This window comes from Pseudopodoces humilis, chromosome 6 (genome assembly GCF_049639895.1).
Source record: "Pseudopodoces humilis isolate 2021_Gansu_Grassland_sample_001 chromosome 6, ASM4963989v1, whole genome shotgun sequence".
Taxonomy (NCBI): Eukaryota; Metazoa; Chordata; class Aves; order Passeriformes; family Paridae; genus Pseudopodoces; species Pseudopodoces humilis.
The window spans coordinates 46,752,622-46,767,914 of NC_142205.1; the positions used below are offsets into that span (position 1 = coordinate 46,752,622).

The window sequence follows — 15,293 nt, forward strand, 5'->3', positions numbered from 1 at the left end:
GTCGTTTTCCAAACAACCGCTTCCCCATCGCCTCTCTGCAGCCGTCTCCGGGAGAGAGGGGTCTCCCTGCATCTGGGGAGCATCGCACAATTAAGCCCGTTCCCAGGAGTTACATTTCTAATTTCTTTCTTTCTCGATCATTTATTTCACGCACTTGTTCGACTTGGCAAGTCCATCCCCCGTTTCCCGCTACCTTGCTCCCTTTCTCGGGGTTCGGAGGGTCTGATTTCTCAGCAGGATTTTAATTACCCGTTCTAGAAGGATGACGCAGAGCCGCGGGCGGCGGCGCGGCCAGCCGGGCTCAGCCCGCCCGTGTCCCGGCCGGCACCGCCGCCGTGCCGAACCCAGCATCTGCCGAAAACGGATTGAGCAGCCACATGTTCCCGTTCCTCCGGCTCCCGGCGCTTGAAGGTTTAGCAACCTGACGGGGCATGTGCAAAGCACCAAGAACACTTTTCCGATGCCAAATTACTGGGAAGTTGTTTCCTGCAAAATGTGCGCCCATCGTGCTCGCAAAATAAAAGTTGCGGATCCTGACGTTTCCCAAGCGCAGCGCTTGCTTTTGTCTGGACGATTTATTTTTTTTACTGTGCTCGTGCCCTGTTGCAGGGCTATGCCGGATCAGCCGGGAGCTAACGGGGCAGCGAGGTGCTGGAGGAACGGGACAGGGTGGAGGGGTGAATCTCCGTTACTGCTCTGGCTCCATTTACCCGTTCGAAACTGGGACGAGCTCGCCCCGGCGGGTTTCTCCCCGTCTCTAGGGGGCTACTACTCGTTTCTGCCGGGCACTTGCTGGGTTCAATGGGGATGTCTTAATTCTGCCCTTCGTCCGAAGCGGGCGCGTGCAGAGCCTGGTCAATCCCCCGCACACTTCCCTCACCGGAGCAGCGCCATGTGGCGATGGGGAAGGCTCAACAAAGCAGCCCTAAAAAAGCCGGTCTGTCCGCCCTTCCCGGGGATGCAGCTAGCGTCTGTGCCCTCCTCGGCGGGCTCTTGGCTGCGGAGGGAGAGGAGAGGCAGTGCCCCGACGCACCCCCGCGACGCGGACACGCACACACAAACCTACACGTGCGCGTGTAGATATACACACGGACACACGGACACGCAGAGAGGCTACTCTACTTTGCTCTCTGAGCAGCCAGAGCAAAGTTTGCCCGGGGGCAGCCCCGCACCCGTTCCCCCGCGCCCCCTCCTCCCTCCCCGCTGGCGCTGGCCCCGGCCCCCTCCTCTCCCCGCCCCCGCCGCTCGGCCCTCCCGGCCCGGACACGGTGTCAGTCACGGCGGCGGTTCCTTTCATCTCCGCCGCCCCCGCCCCGCCCCGACGGCGGAGGGAGGGAGGGCGGGAGCGATGCTGAAGTTGCGCTGCCGCCGCCGCCCCGCGCCCCACCGCCGCCCCCCGTGGGGCGCCGCGCCCGCCGGCTGCGGCAGGAGGCCCCGCGCCGGGCGCTGAGCGCGGAGGCGGCCGGGAGCGCCGTGCCGGCAACTTTTTCCCTTGCCCGCGGGCGCGGAGGGAAGCGGGGGGGGGGTCACCTCCTCGCCCGCTCCATCCCTCCCCTCCTGCCCTCCCTCCCTCCCGGGGCTGTTTCTTCCTCGGCCCCCCGCCCCTCGCGGTGCCGCCGAGCCCAGCCTTGCCCGGAGCCGCGGACGAAGCGGCGGACAAAGGCCCGGTGGGTGCGCGGCACGGGCAGCGCCTGCCCCTTCCCCCGGGACGCCCCCTCCCCCTGCCCGCCTCCCCCCAGCCATTTTAACTCGGTCCCGCCGAGGTGGTGGCAACTTCACTCGGAGGCGAAACGCGGGCGGGCTCCGCTCCCCTCCGCGTCTCCTCGCCCCCGGGGTGAGCCCGGGTCCCGGGGGGGATGGAGGGGGGTCGGGTCTCCTGGGGGGCGGTCCCTGGCGCGGTCGGGACACGGGCGGGCGTATTTCGACCTATTCCGGCCGTGCGGCGCGTCGGGGCGAGGGTCCCCGGGCCGTCGGTGTCGTGCGGAAGACGGGGTACCTCGGCCCCGAGGGGGCGGGCGGAAGGGCGGGGGGTCTCCGGCTGCCGAGAGCAACCCCGAGGAGTTCACGGGATTTTTCCTTCTTCTCTCCTCCTTCTCCTCTCTCCTCCTCCTCCGCCCTCCTCCTCCTCCTCCCCCCGCTGCTCCTCCCGCTCCCCTTCCCGCGGCGGGCCGGCGGCCGCAGCAGACGCCGCGCTGCCGTGAGGATGCCGCAGCTGCCGGGGGCCGGGGGCGGTGGGGGGGACCCGGAGCTCTGCGCCACCGACGAGATGATCCCCTTCAAGGACGAGGGGGACCCCCAGAAAGAGAAGATCTTCGCCGAGATCAGCCACCCCGAGGAGGAGGGCGACCTGGCCGACATCAAGTCCTCCCTCGTCAACGAGTCCGAGATCGCCCCCGGCGCCAACGGGCACGAGGTGCGGGGGCTCCGCGGGGCAGCGCGGACCGAGGGGGCGCGGGGTGCCGGCGGGCTCCGGCCGCCGCCGCGGGGAGGGAGCTTCGGCAGGGCACCGGGGAAAAATTTCCCATAGGAAAAGAAATCAGTCGGCCCCAAATCCTGTATCCAGAGGTGCGCCGGGAAGAGCCCCTTCCGCGCTTCGGCCCGGGACGAGAAAGTTGCCGCGAGTTCCCCGACGGTGCGGTGGTATTAGACCTCAAGGAGCCATGAAATTTCCTCAGTAAAATCAGCGGGGTCGGAGCATTAGCTGTAAACTCTTTAAGGGATTTGCATAAAACTGTTTGGGAAGAAATTCCCGACTCTAAAATAACTTTAGGGCGAGCAGGGAACCTGCCTTTTTAAAAAATCTGTTTATTTTTTAATTTTTAATTTTTTTTTTCTTTTTTCTTTTTTTTTTTTTTTTCCTAAAGATCTGCTAGGGAGGGCAACCTGATTTTCATTAGTATTTTTGGTATCTTTTTACCGGGAGTGTTTTGACCGCCAGAGCGCCAAATATTTTCCAGAAATGATCCACTTTGATTAAATGCAGGGTGCTTCTGCTAGAAATGCTTTGCAAAGCCCTGTAGTTATTCACGTTGTCATAAAACGATAGTTTACACAAACGTTTCTGGTACAGTTGCCTTCCAAGCGACTTAAGAGGAAAAAGAAAGATGTTTATCTTGTGCTCTTTAATTCCTCTCTTCAAGAAACTGTAGCAGTGCGATTGATAAGCGAGCATCCATACAATGACTTTTCTTCTTTTTCTTCTTCTTTTCTGATGTTGGATTCCTTGCGGTCAGGTTTCCAGGCAGACTCAAGCACAGGATTCCTACCATGATAAAGGCAGAGAACACCCCGAAGAAGGTGAGATGCGCACAGTCCTGTCTTGCAGTGTTGTCCCTCTGTGACTCTCCACACGGTCCTCAAACCGGAACTTGGTTTCTTTTGGAAAACATACATTTAATATCTTTTGGGGGGCAGGGATGCCAGAGCGCTTTCAAAGCGCATTTAAAAAGGAGATGAACGTGCAGCGCATTTAGCTTGAGTGACCAAATGGTATTCCAGTTGTTTAGAAACTGATGATAAGTAGGCCAAATGGATCTTCACTGAAGAAATAACTATTTTTAGGATATCAGCTTAAATGCATCTATCTCTTCACTCACACAGTGTACAGCCGTGTTCAGAAACCCTCTGCTTTTCCCCATAGCCAAAGTCTGTCACTTAAATCTCCTCTTTCAAATCTAAGTACGAACAGACCTCCTGCATTTTTTAATGTACCAACTGGTTAATTTTGATTGAGAAGGACAGAGGAAATAGCAAAGTTCATCGAATGTCACTTAGGAAGGTGGACACGCGTGCAAAGAATGTGTGCTGTGAAGGGTGGGAGATTATGTTTAAAATCAAATGCTTATCATCACAAGCTAAACCAGATTATAAATTCCATATAAAGACAGGCACAGTTCAGTCCTGGTGCTTTCCAGGACTTTGTGGCCATCTTCCTCCAAATTTGTAATTAAACAGCCTAAAAGCAATGATGTCCACGCTCATAGCATTTGGGCAGTGAGGGGGAGTTGTTCAGCTGTGGATAGGTTTCAGCTCTGCATCTTCTTAAAACCTCACTTTCAAGTAGTGTCCTTGTCAACGGGCATGTTGGGTGGGAGACCTGTTCACCCTATTTGCAGGACCTCAACCCAAACACTTTATTTTCCTACCAAATAGCCTCCCTCACTTGGCTTCCCTCTTGACTGTAGTACCATGTGTGCTCAACAGCCCCCCTCCCAAATTGGTAGGCTCTCCTTCCAAGCCACCCCCTGCCCTTTAATTGTTCCCAATGAGCATAGCCAGAATGAATTGTTCTCTGCACACACTGGCTCAGCAAGAGAAAGAAATTATTATATCTAGTTATCACAGCCTTGTCCTCCCTTTCCTAAGAATGATGTTGGAAACTCATGCTGGCATTAATTCTGAATTGACAAATCCTAGAGGCATGTATAAAATTGGGGAAAACTGCTACTTGAGAAATGTGATGTCATTGCTTATGTGTCTACTTTGATTTGAATGAGTACTAGCAAAATAATTTATTTTGAGGCTATCCTGTATTTTAAACATAAACTCCTCACCGAGAGTACTCCCTCCTTTAAGAATTAACTCTTCCTAAAAAAAAAAAAAGTTATTACAGATTTCTTCATATTGTTTTCTGTCCGCAGTAATTTCCATGAGCAAGGAAATGTTTGCATGCAGGACATTTTCATATATTCACAGTACCTGTCTGAGTTCTCTAACTCATGAGAAATGCATATGTGGGGAATAATGTAATCATTGTTTTGTCTTCCATAGGAAAGCATCCAGACAGTGGCTTATACAGCAAGGGACCATCGTACTCTGGTTATTCTGGGTATATCATGATGCCAAATATGAATAACGACCCATACATGCCTAATGGATCTCTGTCGCCACCCATCCCCAGAACAGTGAGTTATCTCTTCCAAAGGCTGGTTTTGGCAAGCTGGGTTTCCTCCTGTTTGCTCTGCAGAGTCTACTTACAGGAGGGGTCTTTTGGGTAGCTTCAGTGGCGATGAAGGTTCAGCTTCTGCTGTTCAGAGCCTCTGTCCAGTGGAGTTTGAGAGCTCTTAGAGGTGTTGGTTGTGATCACAGTGGAAAAGCTGAGATTAATGTCTGTGAACAGGGCTGGGGGCTTTGTGGGGGGAGCCCTGGTTTACGACTCTAGGATAATGTACGGCAGAATGATGTAAATGCTGTCTTTGTAGTGACTGGGACAGATGTGAATTTTCTGGCTTTAAATCTGTTGAGGAAAATCAAGGGCTGGAAGCAGAACTGCTGAAGTTGCTTGACAGTAAGATGAGAAGATTGGATTTTTTTGTTTTGGTTTGGTTTTTTTTGGTTTTGGTTTTTTGTTTTTTTTTTTTTGTTTGTTTGTTTGCCTTCAGATGTGGCATTGCTCTTTGCTGATTGATATTTATTTCCACCATCAGTTGGTCTGCGTGAAGGCTTTATCTATCTGGCAGCATTGCTTTGAAACATACTCTGTATCTTCAGCCAGAAATTGTGAAATGGTCGTTTAGGAATTAATATCAACCATGATGCAGTAGTTACAGCTTTCCCTTACACTGTGGCGAGCACTGATTCTTCCAGGTTGGTCCCTCTGTTTCCATTGGTGTAGATGCATGTTTAATGGATTTTAATGTACTTCTAATTCTGGATAGTCAATTCCCATTTATTTTTGTAAGCCTCTTGGTATACATATAGAGCAATGGAGAGGCAGTGTTAAAATGAGCTGTGGAAATTATATTAGTAGAACCGGAGTGGAGCGGGAAACAATTTGCTGGTAGGCATCCTGCTGGAAAAATGCCGCTGCCGTTGTGCATGCTGTGATAGGAGAAGTTGGATGCTGTTACTTCCCTGTGATAAAGCAGTTTTCCTTCTTAGTGGCTCATAGATTTTTTTACTTGGAGGTCTCTGTCACAGCATTGTTTTCCTCTCTGACGTTCTTGATTTTTATTCGGGACTGTGGCATTTGACTTCAAAAACAAAAAGAAGGGGGCCTCATCTGTATTGGTAATTTGACAGCAGCAAAACATGTTAAATTAGTGTATATTTGGAGTCGGAATGACAGGGTGCTTTGGCACTGGAAAACACATGGATCTGCATTTGCAAGATGCAAAAACTCATGCAATATATTGCTTTCTATAGCTGTGGCAGGTTTTTGTGTACAAATTCCAGATCAGAGGCCTACAACCATTTAGGGTGAAGCATGATGATCACAGTCTGTTGATATTTGTTGTTGTAAACGTTGTTCTACAGAAAACTTCCTTTTGGATGTATCATAGGGAAAAGCATGCAGTTTTTCAAGAGGGCATTGAGACTCAAACGTGCTCTTTGGAGGACTAGGAAACTTCAGACTTTTTTTTTACCCCCTCTTTGTCACGTTACCTTCCTAAGAAAGCCCAGAGTGCCGGTGCATGGCTTGGAACAACAAAATCCAATTTAATTATTCACTGAGGATTTTCTCCATATATGCATGCCGTGGGGCTGCCACGCTTTACAGATCTGGCATCAGTGCCCTCAGAATATCATCTTGCAGAGGCTCTTGTCTGAGGTACTTGAGGAACTGCCCTTTGTGGGTGTGGTGGAGGGGAGCAAGGGGGGAAAACGCATCTTGTTTTTAATTGTAAAGCTGCCGGCTGAACATCTGAGGGGCTAATTTAGTTCAGTGCTGCCCTTGCATGTTACAGCAGCACCACTATTTCAATAAAACAGTGCTGTTGCAGGGCTGCAATGTTGACATAAGCCTGGAGTTCTTTCAGTTTAACCACAAGGCTACACGCTTGAGTTATTAAATAATTTTTTTGTTTAATTGAACTGTAATCTTCGCTGGGCTCGTAGCTGCCAGTTGGGTTTTAATGCGCGCGAGATGAAAACGCGGCGCCCGGGAGGTGACAATCCTCGCTCTCTCCGTGGCTCTCCACGGCTCCCGCTCCGCGCTCTCCTCCGTGGGGTCCCAGCCGCTGCCCTCCGGGTTTGCTCTGCCTCCCCTTCCCAGGGCAGCGGGGCCAGGAGCAGCTGAGATCAGCAAGCACTGGAGGCAGAGGTCTCCCCTGGGGTGTCAGTAGTCCCCAGCCATTTGTGCCTGGTGTGTACCTGTGCCCTGCCATTTGCATGACAAAGACGCTTCTTGTGGATGCATCTGTTGCCTGGAGGTGTTAGCCAGGATTAAAAAGGCGCCCTGGGGCGCTGAATCTTTTTTTCCACCTTGGAAAGACCCGCTGACTGCAAACTGCCCCGGGGGATGCACCCCTGGGGAATGCTGTCCAGACACAGGGCAAGGACCATCTATGAGAAGGGAGAGCAAAGCTTTCCTGGAAAGGGAAAAAAGTTACTTCCATCACCATATGTAGAAGGGGAAAAAAAAAAAAAACCTTTCCTTTTTTAAAAAAAGGCGAATGCTTTAGAAGCTTGCTTTGTAAAATTAAAAGTACAAATCCATTGTCAGACACAACTTGCCTAATAAACCATAATAAAAAAGGAAGTCTAATTTCAGTGTAGCTTTTGAAAGCGAGAGGGTGTTTGAGAAGAATGTAGAATCTTCCAAAATCTGCTGTTGTCAGAGAGGTCTTGTCTTCCCCATTCTCCTCCCCCACATATTTTTTTTCTTTTTTAAATTTTCCTATTTTACTGGCAAGTGATTTGCTATTTCCAGGTTGTATTAGTAGGAGCAGGAGAGTGTTAATTGCAAGTTCAGGCCATGGTACGTGTTCTTATCAGATAGGTGGGTAAGTGGAGAAGCGCAGCAGTCGGTTTGGGTGGCTGCAGGAGAAGCGGCGTGTGATGGTACCAGACCGCAGTGGCACCTGGTGAATGTGCATCCTGTGCGCTCGAGATAGATCTTGGTGGTTTCTGAGCAGCACGGGGGGACTGAAGATGGGAGATGGAGACAGCTGTTTGCTTTCTAACGTGTGGGTTTTTTCCTTTGGTTAAGAAGATTAGTTTTGGGGCGGCAAAGCTTTCTTGACCGTTTGATGGGAATGTGGGAACAGAAGAGGTGACTGTAGAAGGGTAATTTCTCCATGTTGTAAATTTATCCAGAAGGTAATTTTGGATTTATTTCTCCTTCCCCATATATTAAACTTCCTATGGAAAGATAGGGGATTTCTGCAGCCTGCCTTTTGTCTCTTCATATGAGTTCTTGAGGTCTGGGTTTCTTTCTTGGTGGCTCAACTGCTTCTATGTAGCAGCTGGATGTGTTAAATAGGTCAGAGGATACAATGTATAAACATTTTATGGCAACTTCCACAATGCAGCATATCTGAAAATTATGAGGAATTTCTCCAAGAGAATTGGATTGCTAGGAACAATACAGGACTAGCCCAAATTTTGGATATTCTTTGTATGTTTCTGGATGGCTGGGGGTATGGAGTTGGTTCCCATCTTGAAGAGCTGATGTCCCAGGAGATTCAGAGGATAATACGGGCAGAAAGAAGGATGAGGGTAGAAATCGCAAAAATTAGTGGCTACAGAGCCTCATGAGAGGGTTTTGTTTCCCCAGCTACAACTTCTGTTCCTCTGAAAGTGGGCTGATTCACTTGCTTGTGTGGAAATTTTGGAGCCCCAGGGGGAATGTATGGGAACTGCAGAAGGACACAAACCTGATTTTTTCATTGTATTGTCTTTTCCCAAGAATTTGCTTCTTCTCACTATGCAGTTGTAGGGAATAGCTGGGAGCTGTGGTCAGCTGAAACCTCCCTGGCCCAATATGAAGCAGGCTTTCACAGTGCAGAAGTTGTGGCTCGGCTCCTGCTCCCGTATCACCCAGCAGAAAGCTTTGCTCTGATTCCCAAGTTGGCATGGGAGCAGGATGCTTGGGGGGCCTTAGGCAGCTGTGGTCCTGTCACAGATCTCTCTTCCCTCCACAACCCCAGGCCCATGCCTGAGGAATGGGCAGCTGAGGGGCTCCACAAGCCAGAGCTGCTCATCCAACACCAAAGCTCTGCAGCGGCACACGGCTTCGCAGTGCAGTTGAATGACGCCGATTAGCTCCTTAAATAACTTTGAAATCAAGCACAGAGGCGCACAAAGCTGTACGGAAGCAGAACTTGATGGAGTGTGTTAGCGTTTGCCCAGGGAGGAATTTTAGCGCTGTTTTCTGAGGAGCTCAGTCTTGCCAAATGGCAGCGCTGGGAAAGAACAGGAATCTGCTCAGACCTAATAGTGGGACCTGATTGCTGCAAGTGTGTCTCTCAGCTGCTCAGCTGATCAGTCCAAGTTACGAGTCGGGCCGCTGTGAAATAGAAACCCAAGCTGTGAATAGGATAAGTTTTGGTGGTGTTTTCTTTCTCCCACTTAATGAGATGAATCCTCCATTTGGAAAATGAGGCCAAAGAAGTTATCACAGTGGCTCTAGGTTGTCCTTGTCTGAAGTTTGGTCTGGCTGCTCCTGGTCGGACCTCCAGGCAGAGTCTTAGGTATACAGTTCATTTTTACTGTGATCTTTGGCACATACTGGTGAAGGGAACACCTTTTCAGCTTTTGATGCCTCTTCCTTGTCACATTGATGCAATTAACAAATCTATGTAATTGTGAATGGGCAAGGGGAAAACAAAATGTTCTCCTAATGTCTCAGCGCAGAGGCAGCAATTGTGTGTGTGTGGCTTGAGCAGAGGCATTATCAAAAACACCACCCATTGCAAATCATCAAAGTTGGAGCTTTTGTACAGCAATACCTGTGTGTGTTTATATCCTGAATATCCCTTTTTTCTAGATATCTAGAAGCAGACTCAATATAAACTTTAAATGGTAGAGCTTCTGCTTACTTTTTAAAGTGGTTTAAGCAAAATGTCATTCCTGTCTCTTTTCCAACTTAATCCCAGCCCAGAAAAAATGTTAATAAGAATAGTTTGTTATGGGCTGCAAGTGCCAAGGAGGATATGGCTCAAGAAGAAAGCCTGAAGCTCCACAGGTTCAGGCATCAAAAGAGGAAAAGGCTTTTTCCAGATAGTTGCAGTGCAGCATGCCTGCAGGCATTGAAAAGCCTGGGTACCTGGGGCCTGGCTTCTCTTGAGTGCTTAACTTCTGTTTACAGTTAGCGAAAATGCCTCCTGATATGGGAAGGAAATAACCCACACAAAAGCATTTTACTGCTGCTTAATATTTCTGAAGTCCTATCAGAGGCATGGGCTTTTTTTTTTTTTTTTTTTTTTCCCTAGTAGTCAAACACCATGCCTCTCAAGAAGACAAAAGAGACAAACGTGCAAGAGTCATGGACACCGAACATTTTGCGACGTGAGGTCGGTGTGGGTGTGCCGGTGTGTGATCTCCTGTGCGGCTCTCATGTGGATGGACAGTGATTCAGTGTCTGTCTGGTACAAGGGAAGCACTGCTGGGAGCCAGGCGGTCTGTCCTTGACCTGGTCGAGTCAGGATGTCATCAGCTTGTGTCCTCCCCGCTGCTGCAGGGAAGCCACGAGCTGTGATGTTCCAGCTGTGCATATATGGCTCCCATTTACCCCAAACTGCCCCGTCCGGGATAGCAGGCGTTCCTTTCCAAGCTGGTTTTGGTTGTAGGAGATGTTTGGCATGAGGACAGCTCTCACCTGGCTGTTGGGTTTGGTGCCTTTCTGCAGGACACCGGTGGCAGGAGGCACAGCTGCCTGGCGTGCTGCTCCTGCCCGGGCACTTAGGGATTAGTGTCTCTGTTGCTCCAGCCCTTCGTAAGTATTAGATTCACTTAAGAGAATTGCATTCAATCTAGCAACCCATTGGCTTCTATTTGAGACTTGGATCTTGTGGATATGTTTATTTAGTTTGGGATTCCCACTTCAAAGGAATCTGTCCTCTCAGCAAGAAAGTGATTGAGCACTTAAATAAAAATGTATTCATTGAATCTTTGGGATTGAGCTAAAAGTGCAATAGGGAGTTAACGTGGGCACCAACTGTGCTAATCAGTCAGGGATTGCCTGCTCTCCTAAAGGGGAAGAAAAGGGGCCTGAACTGCCTGAGGAAAAGTGGCTGGCCTTTCATGGCTTCTGGTGGTGGTGGTGTTGCTTGCTGGGGCTTCAGATGGAGGATGAAGGACCTAGAATATCTTTGCCTGTGATCTTCAAAGTTACCAAATCCCTTGTGTAGAAGAGCATTTTCATGGAGTTGAAAGGTCGAGTCAATGATGGTTTATTTTCTTTAAATGGCTGTGGCTATAGGTAAGGTTGAGGCATAAAATCAATGGGATGAGCTTAGTCAACAAAAATTACAAGTGCAAAGTTACGGGGCTTTGATTGAATATTTATAAAATGGGCAGCTCAACTTAAAAAGTAAGTGTAGTGCTGTCACCAGCTGTAACACATAAACCAGAGAATTGCTTTGGCTAGAAGTTATTAGGCAAGCCAGAGAGCAGGTAATTCCCAAAAGCCTCTGTCTATCCAAACACTTTCAGTACTCCAGCCCCTTACTTCAAACAGTGCCACAAGAATCAGCAGGCAGGTCTGCTTCGCCCAGACCAGGGCAGGGGAAGGAGTCCCTCGGGTGGGGGGACTTCATGTAAGTGTTTGCTGTGAGGTACCTTCTGACAGTGCTGGTGCTTCAAAGGAGCAGGGCACACAGGCACCTGCTCGTGGTGCAAGGCAGCCCCAGTAATGCTGCTGGCAGAGAGCAGCAGAAAGCTGTGTGTGTGACCCCCTTTTTCTTTTTCCCTCCTTTTCCCCTCCTTGCTTTCTGAGTGGGGAAGCTTTAAAATAGTTTGAAACAGGTTGGTGCCGCACATCCAGCACAGTGCCAGGCACTGCACGTACCCAGCGGCCCTGCTCTGAGAAACCTGGAACTTGTGGGAGCTGCAGTGAGCCTCACAGTGTCAGCACAAGGAGTGAGATTGCACAGAATTGGAAGGCATGGTGCTGGAATCCTGTGGATACTGATGACAGCTCAGCTTCACCTTAACTGACTTGAATAGAGGTGCAGATGGGGTTGCAGTCAATATCCAAAGAAAACCAGTCTGGAAATTGTTTGATTCATCACATACATTCAAAAACAGGGAAAGGGATCAAGGGACTTCTGCTGGGCAGTTTTGTTGGCTCAGAGGTGGAGAGCAATGAGCTCTAAAATGCTATCCCTGTAGGCTCTATATTTCTGAGCAGGCATCCTAGTGACACTGGCTGCTCAGAGCTCTCTCTGTAACTGGTCACTTAGCTATGCTATAAGGCTCTATTTCTTCAATTTTCTGCCTTTTTCTGTGTTTCAAAACTGCCTCAGAGGTTTATCTTCGTGACCGTCTGTTGTCTCTCCACAGTTCTGGCGTATCTTTTTGCCTTGATCTTTCTTCATCCCTATCAAGTCTTGCATTGGCAAGCTTTCTCTAGCACAGAAGAAGTACGATGTGGAGGTGATGATTAAAGGTGTCAGCGCTTGTCAAATGCAGACCACAGTCTGGGAGAGGGCCTTTTGCCTGCCGATGTGTTAAAATGCAAATAAACTGTGTCCAGCAACACAAATATGTTTACTTTGTTTAAATGCCACAGTCCAGTGATTCGTTGAGGGTCTCTCCTTTCTGAAGTTTGAGTGGTGCTGCATTGGGTTCAGGAAGCTGCAGTTACAAGTGGTCACTGTGTTTTTCCTCGCTCTTTATTTTGCTCCCTGTCAGTCCTGTATTTCCTTCATTGTAGTTTCGTATCATTCCCTTTTGCCCTCACAACGAGCACGGTTCTTGCCACCAACCCATGCTCTGTCCCATGCTGCAAAATTCTGTTGTACATTTTCTTCAGTTAGTTTATATGGAGTGGCTTCACTCTCACATCTGTCCCCTCTCCTCAATTAAGGCTTTGTGGCAGCTTGTTCCATCCTTGTGGTCTGGTCAGCAGCACTTCCGTATCTTAAACTGAAGATTGTGTACAGAAAAGTTGAGGTGAAGCAGGAGAATAGCAATGCGGGGACCCCTCCAAACTGGGGGAGGCTGATTTCTCCCCTCAACCTTTGCATGTGAATTAGGCCCTGCCAAGTGTAAAAACTGTCCTTGTGCTCACATCCAGGCCCTCCTTTTTCAAATAGAAAGGTACGTGCAGGCTCAGCCTCTCGAGGAGCTTTTGGGAGCGGGACGGGAGCTCACAGGTGAGCGAGGGTCAGGTGGGGCAGCCCAGGGTGATGGGACAAGCCCAGGTCCCCTGCAGCCTGCTGGAGATCAGCAGGGGAAGGAGCAATGAGCTCACCCAGCTGGCACAGGGATATAGAGGAAATAAGCCATGCATCGAACATACTGGAATACATTTTTGAAAATTCAAGCGATTAAAATAGTTTACCCCCTTAGAATGCCCCTGGTTTGGCTGCCCTCTGACAGTAGAATGCTGGGCTGTATTTTGGTCTGGTTTTTACTGCCCAATTGCCTCCTGCACACAACTGAAATTCAACTTGAAAAAACAAGTTTCAAACAAACATGTTGGATTTGAAAAAATTGTTACTCAAAACCTTCTCTCTTGCACTTTATTTTGTGTCTTAAATATTCTTGCTACAGGGAAGAATGGATTTATGGTAGATTTAAGGAGAAAGAAAAGAAATAAAACTTTAAAAAGCTTAGCTCTTAAGTGTGTGGATCTTTCAGGTTTTGTCAAGACTTTTTTTTTTCCTATGTCAGTTATTTTGAGGATATTTCTAAGATAGTAGTGCAGCGATTTTGTTCTAGATGTAAATCTTCAGAAGGAAGGGTTGGAGTAGGAGGACCACAAGAAAATGCTAATTTATTGGGTGACTCCCCAGACAGCTTGACAGTAATATTGCAAACACTTTTTTTTTTTATAACTGGCAAATACAATCTTCTTATCGGACTGACCTGTAAGAGGATGACTTCATGCTTTGTAATAAGGAAATATTAAGAGACTGTAGGAGAGCTGGTCAAAACGCTGTCTTGAAACATTTTTTAGTTCAAGGGTGCTTCCTAAACAACTTGTGTAGGGAGCTTTCCCTCCTTCTTTGACACTAAATCCTTACTTTTACTGCTTTTTCTTTCCCAAGGATACGTGTGTAAGTGAGAATAACGCAGGCTAATGGGGCAGAACAATAACTATTCGGTCAGGAAATGTGGTTGAATCAAAGCCAGTTCAGAAACCCCTGTGTTTGGGGCACAGGCAGACTTCCTAGGAGAAGGAGATCCGAGTGGTGAGTTTGTGAAGCTGGTCTTCCAGGACTCCACGTAAATACAGCTGGATAGCTACGCAGTAATGCTTACTGCACAAAAAGTGCCCTTCTCCATTAAATGAATCTCTCTGGCCAACATCTAGTGGATAAATTATTTTTTCGGTTTCAGTCAGTGGAAGAGCCTAAGGGTGGGCGTTGCATTTTTCTTCAGGAGGTGGCGTGTCCCACACAGCCCAGGAGCCCACAGCTCACAAGTCAGCTGTGGGATGACGCTGGCCTTTCCTGTGTTCCCTGTGCTTCCTCTCCCTGCTCTGCTGGGTTCTCGCAGGAGGGGATGGCTGGTTAAGCCAGTGGCTGAGATCTGATCCTAGGAGGTTAAGCCAGGACTGGCAGAGGTGCCTGTGGTAAGAGAAATGCTGCTGGTAAGTTATAGCTATAGTCTTGGGGCTGCAGCAAAAGTTTGTGCCTGTGCAATTAAGCATGAAATAGGTAAATTCTGTGTATAATTGCCCAACCTAGAGTGTAGCATGAGGACATGACCCGTGGAAATTGCGGTGCGTCAGTGACTGCCGGCAGATTCCTGGGAAGTATCCCTGGCGCCCACACTGGCACTGGGGTTATTTGAGTTTTTGTGCATGTGGATGTCCTGTGCTTCCCTCCACCCCACTCCCAAAGCAAAGACACAGTCTGGGAGGAGATTTCTGCAAACGATGACCTGAAAAAGCAACATTTGTGTGGAGCCTTAGAGGAAGGTGATGGCAGAGGTGGGAACAAAATCTGTATTTCCCGAGTTCAGTTTGGGAATTCACCTGAAAGACAGCTCACTTCTAAACATATGTTTCTTAGGTTGGTTTTGTTTTTTTTTATGAAAGCAAACGAGAAGTCTGAGAAAGTAAAAACTGAGATGTGTGTGGTGGAGGGAAGGAAAATAAGAGGATTAAAGCCAGTGCAGATAGGAAGAAAGTTTGTGTCAGTGCTGGCTGTGGCTGTGTTTCGTACCTAGCCATTGAATGAAGCAGCAAACAATTTACTGAAGTAGAGTTTCTAAATAAAAGCAAGAAGGGGCCTAAGAAAATTAGCCCAAATAAGGTTTTGTCAAAAAACCGACTTGTGTTTTCTCATTTTCCCTCCCTGCCACACAATAACACCCATATCTTCCCACTTGGTTTTCTGTTTGCTCTATCCCCTGCAGGGGAGCAGGCTGTTTGCCCTCAGCATCATTATTTTCATCCC

General features: G+C 48.8%; 1 protein-coding gene across 5 annotated transcripts in view; it reads left to right on the forward strand.

Annotated features, from left to right (window-relative positions):
• Window positions 1-1,554: 1,554 nt before the first annotated feature.
• LEF1 (lymphoid enhancer binding factor 1) overlaps window positions 1,555-15,293 on the forward strand; it is a 71,508-nt gene continuing 57,769 nt past the window's right edge. For 4 of the 5 annotated variants that reach the window (XM_005517506.3, XM_088056212.1, XM_005517508.3 and 1 more), the window contains exons 1-4: window positions 1,555-1,667; window positions 2,185-2,413; window positions 3,234-3,297; window positions 4,771-4,904. In XM_005517506.3, the coding sequence (XP_005517563.1) occupies window positions 2,204-2,413; window positions 3,234-3,297; window positions 4,771-4,904 (408 nt within the window). In that variant the 5' untranslated portion in view covers window positions 1,555-1,667; window positions 2,185-2,203. Of the gene's footprint in view, window positions 1,668-2,181; window positions 2,414-3,233; window positions 3,298-4,770; window positions 4,905-15,293 lie in introns of all 5 variants that reach the window. The other variant, XM_014259077.2, reaches the window with a different exon arrangement.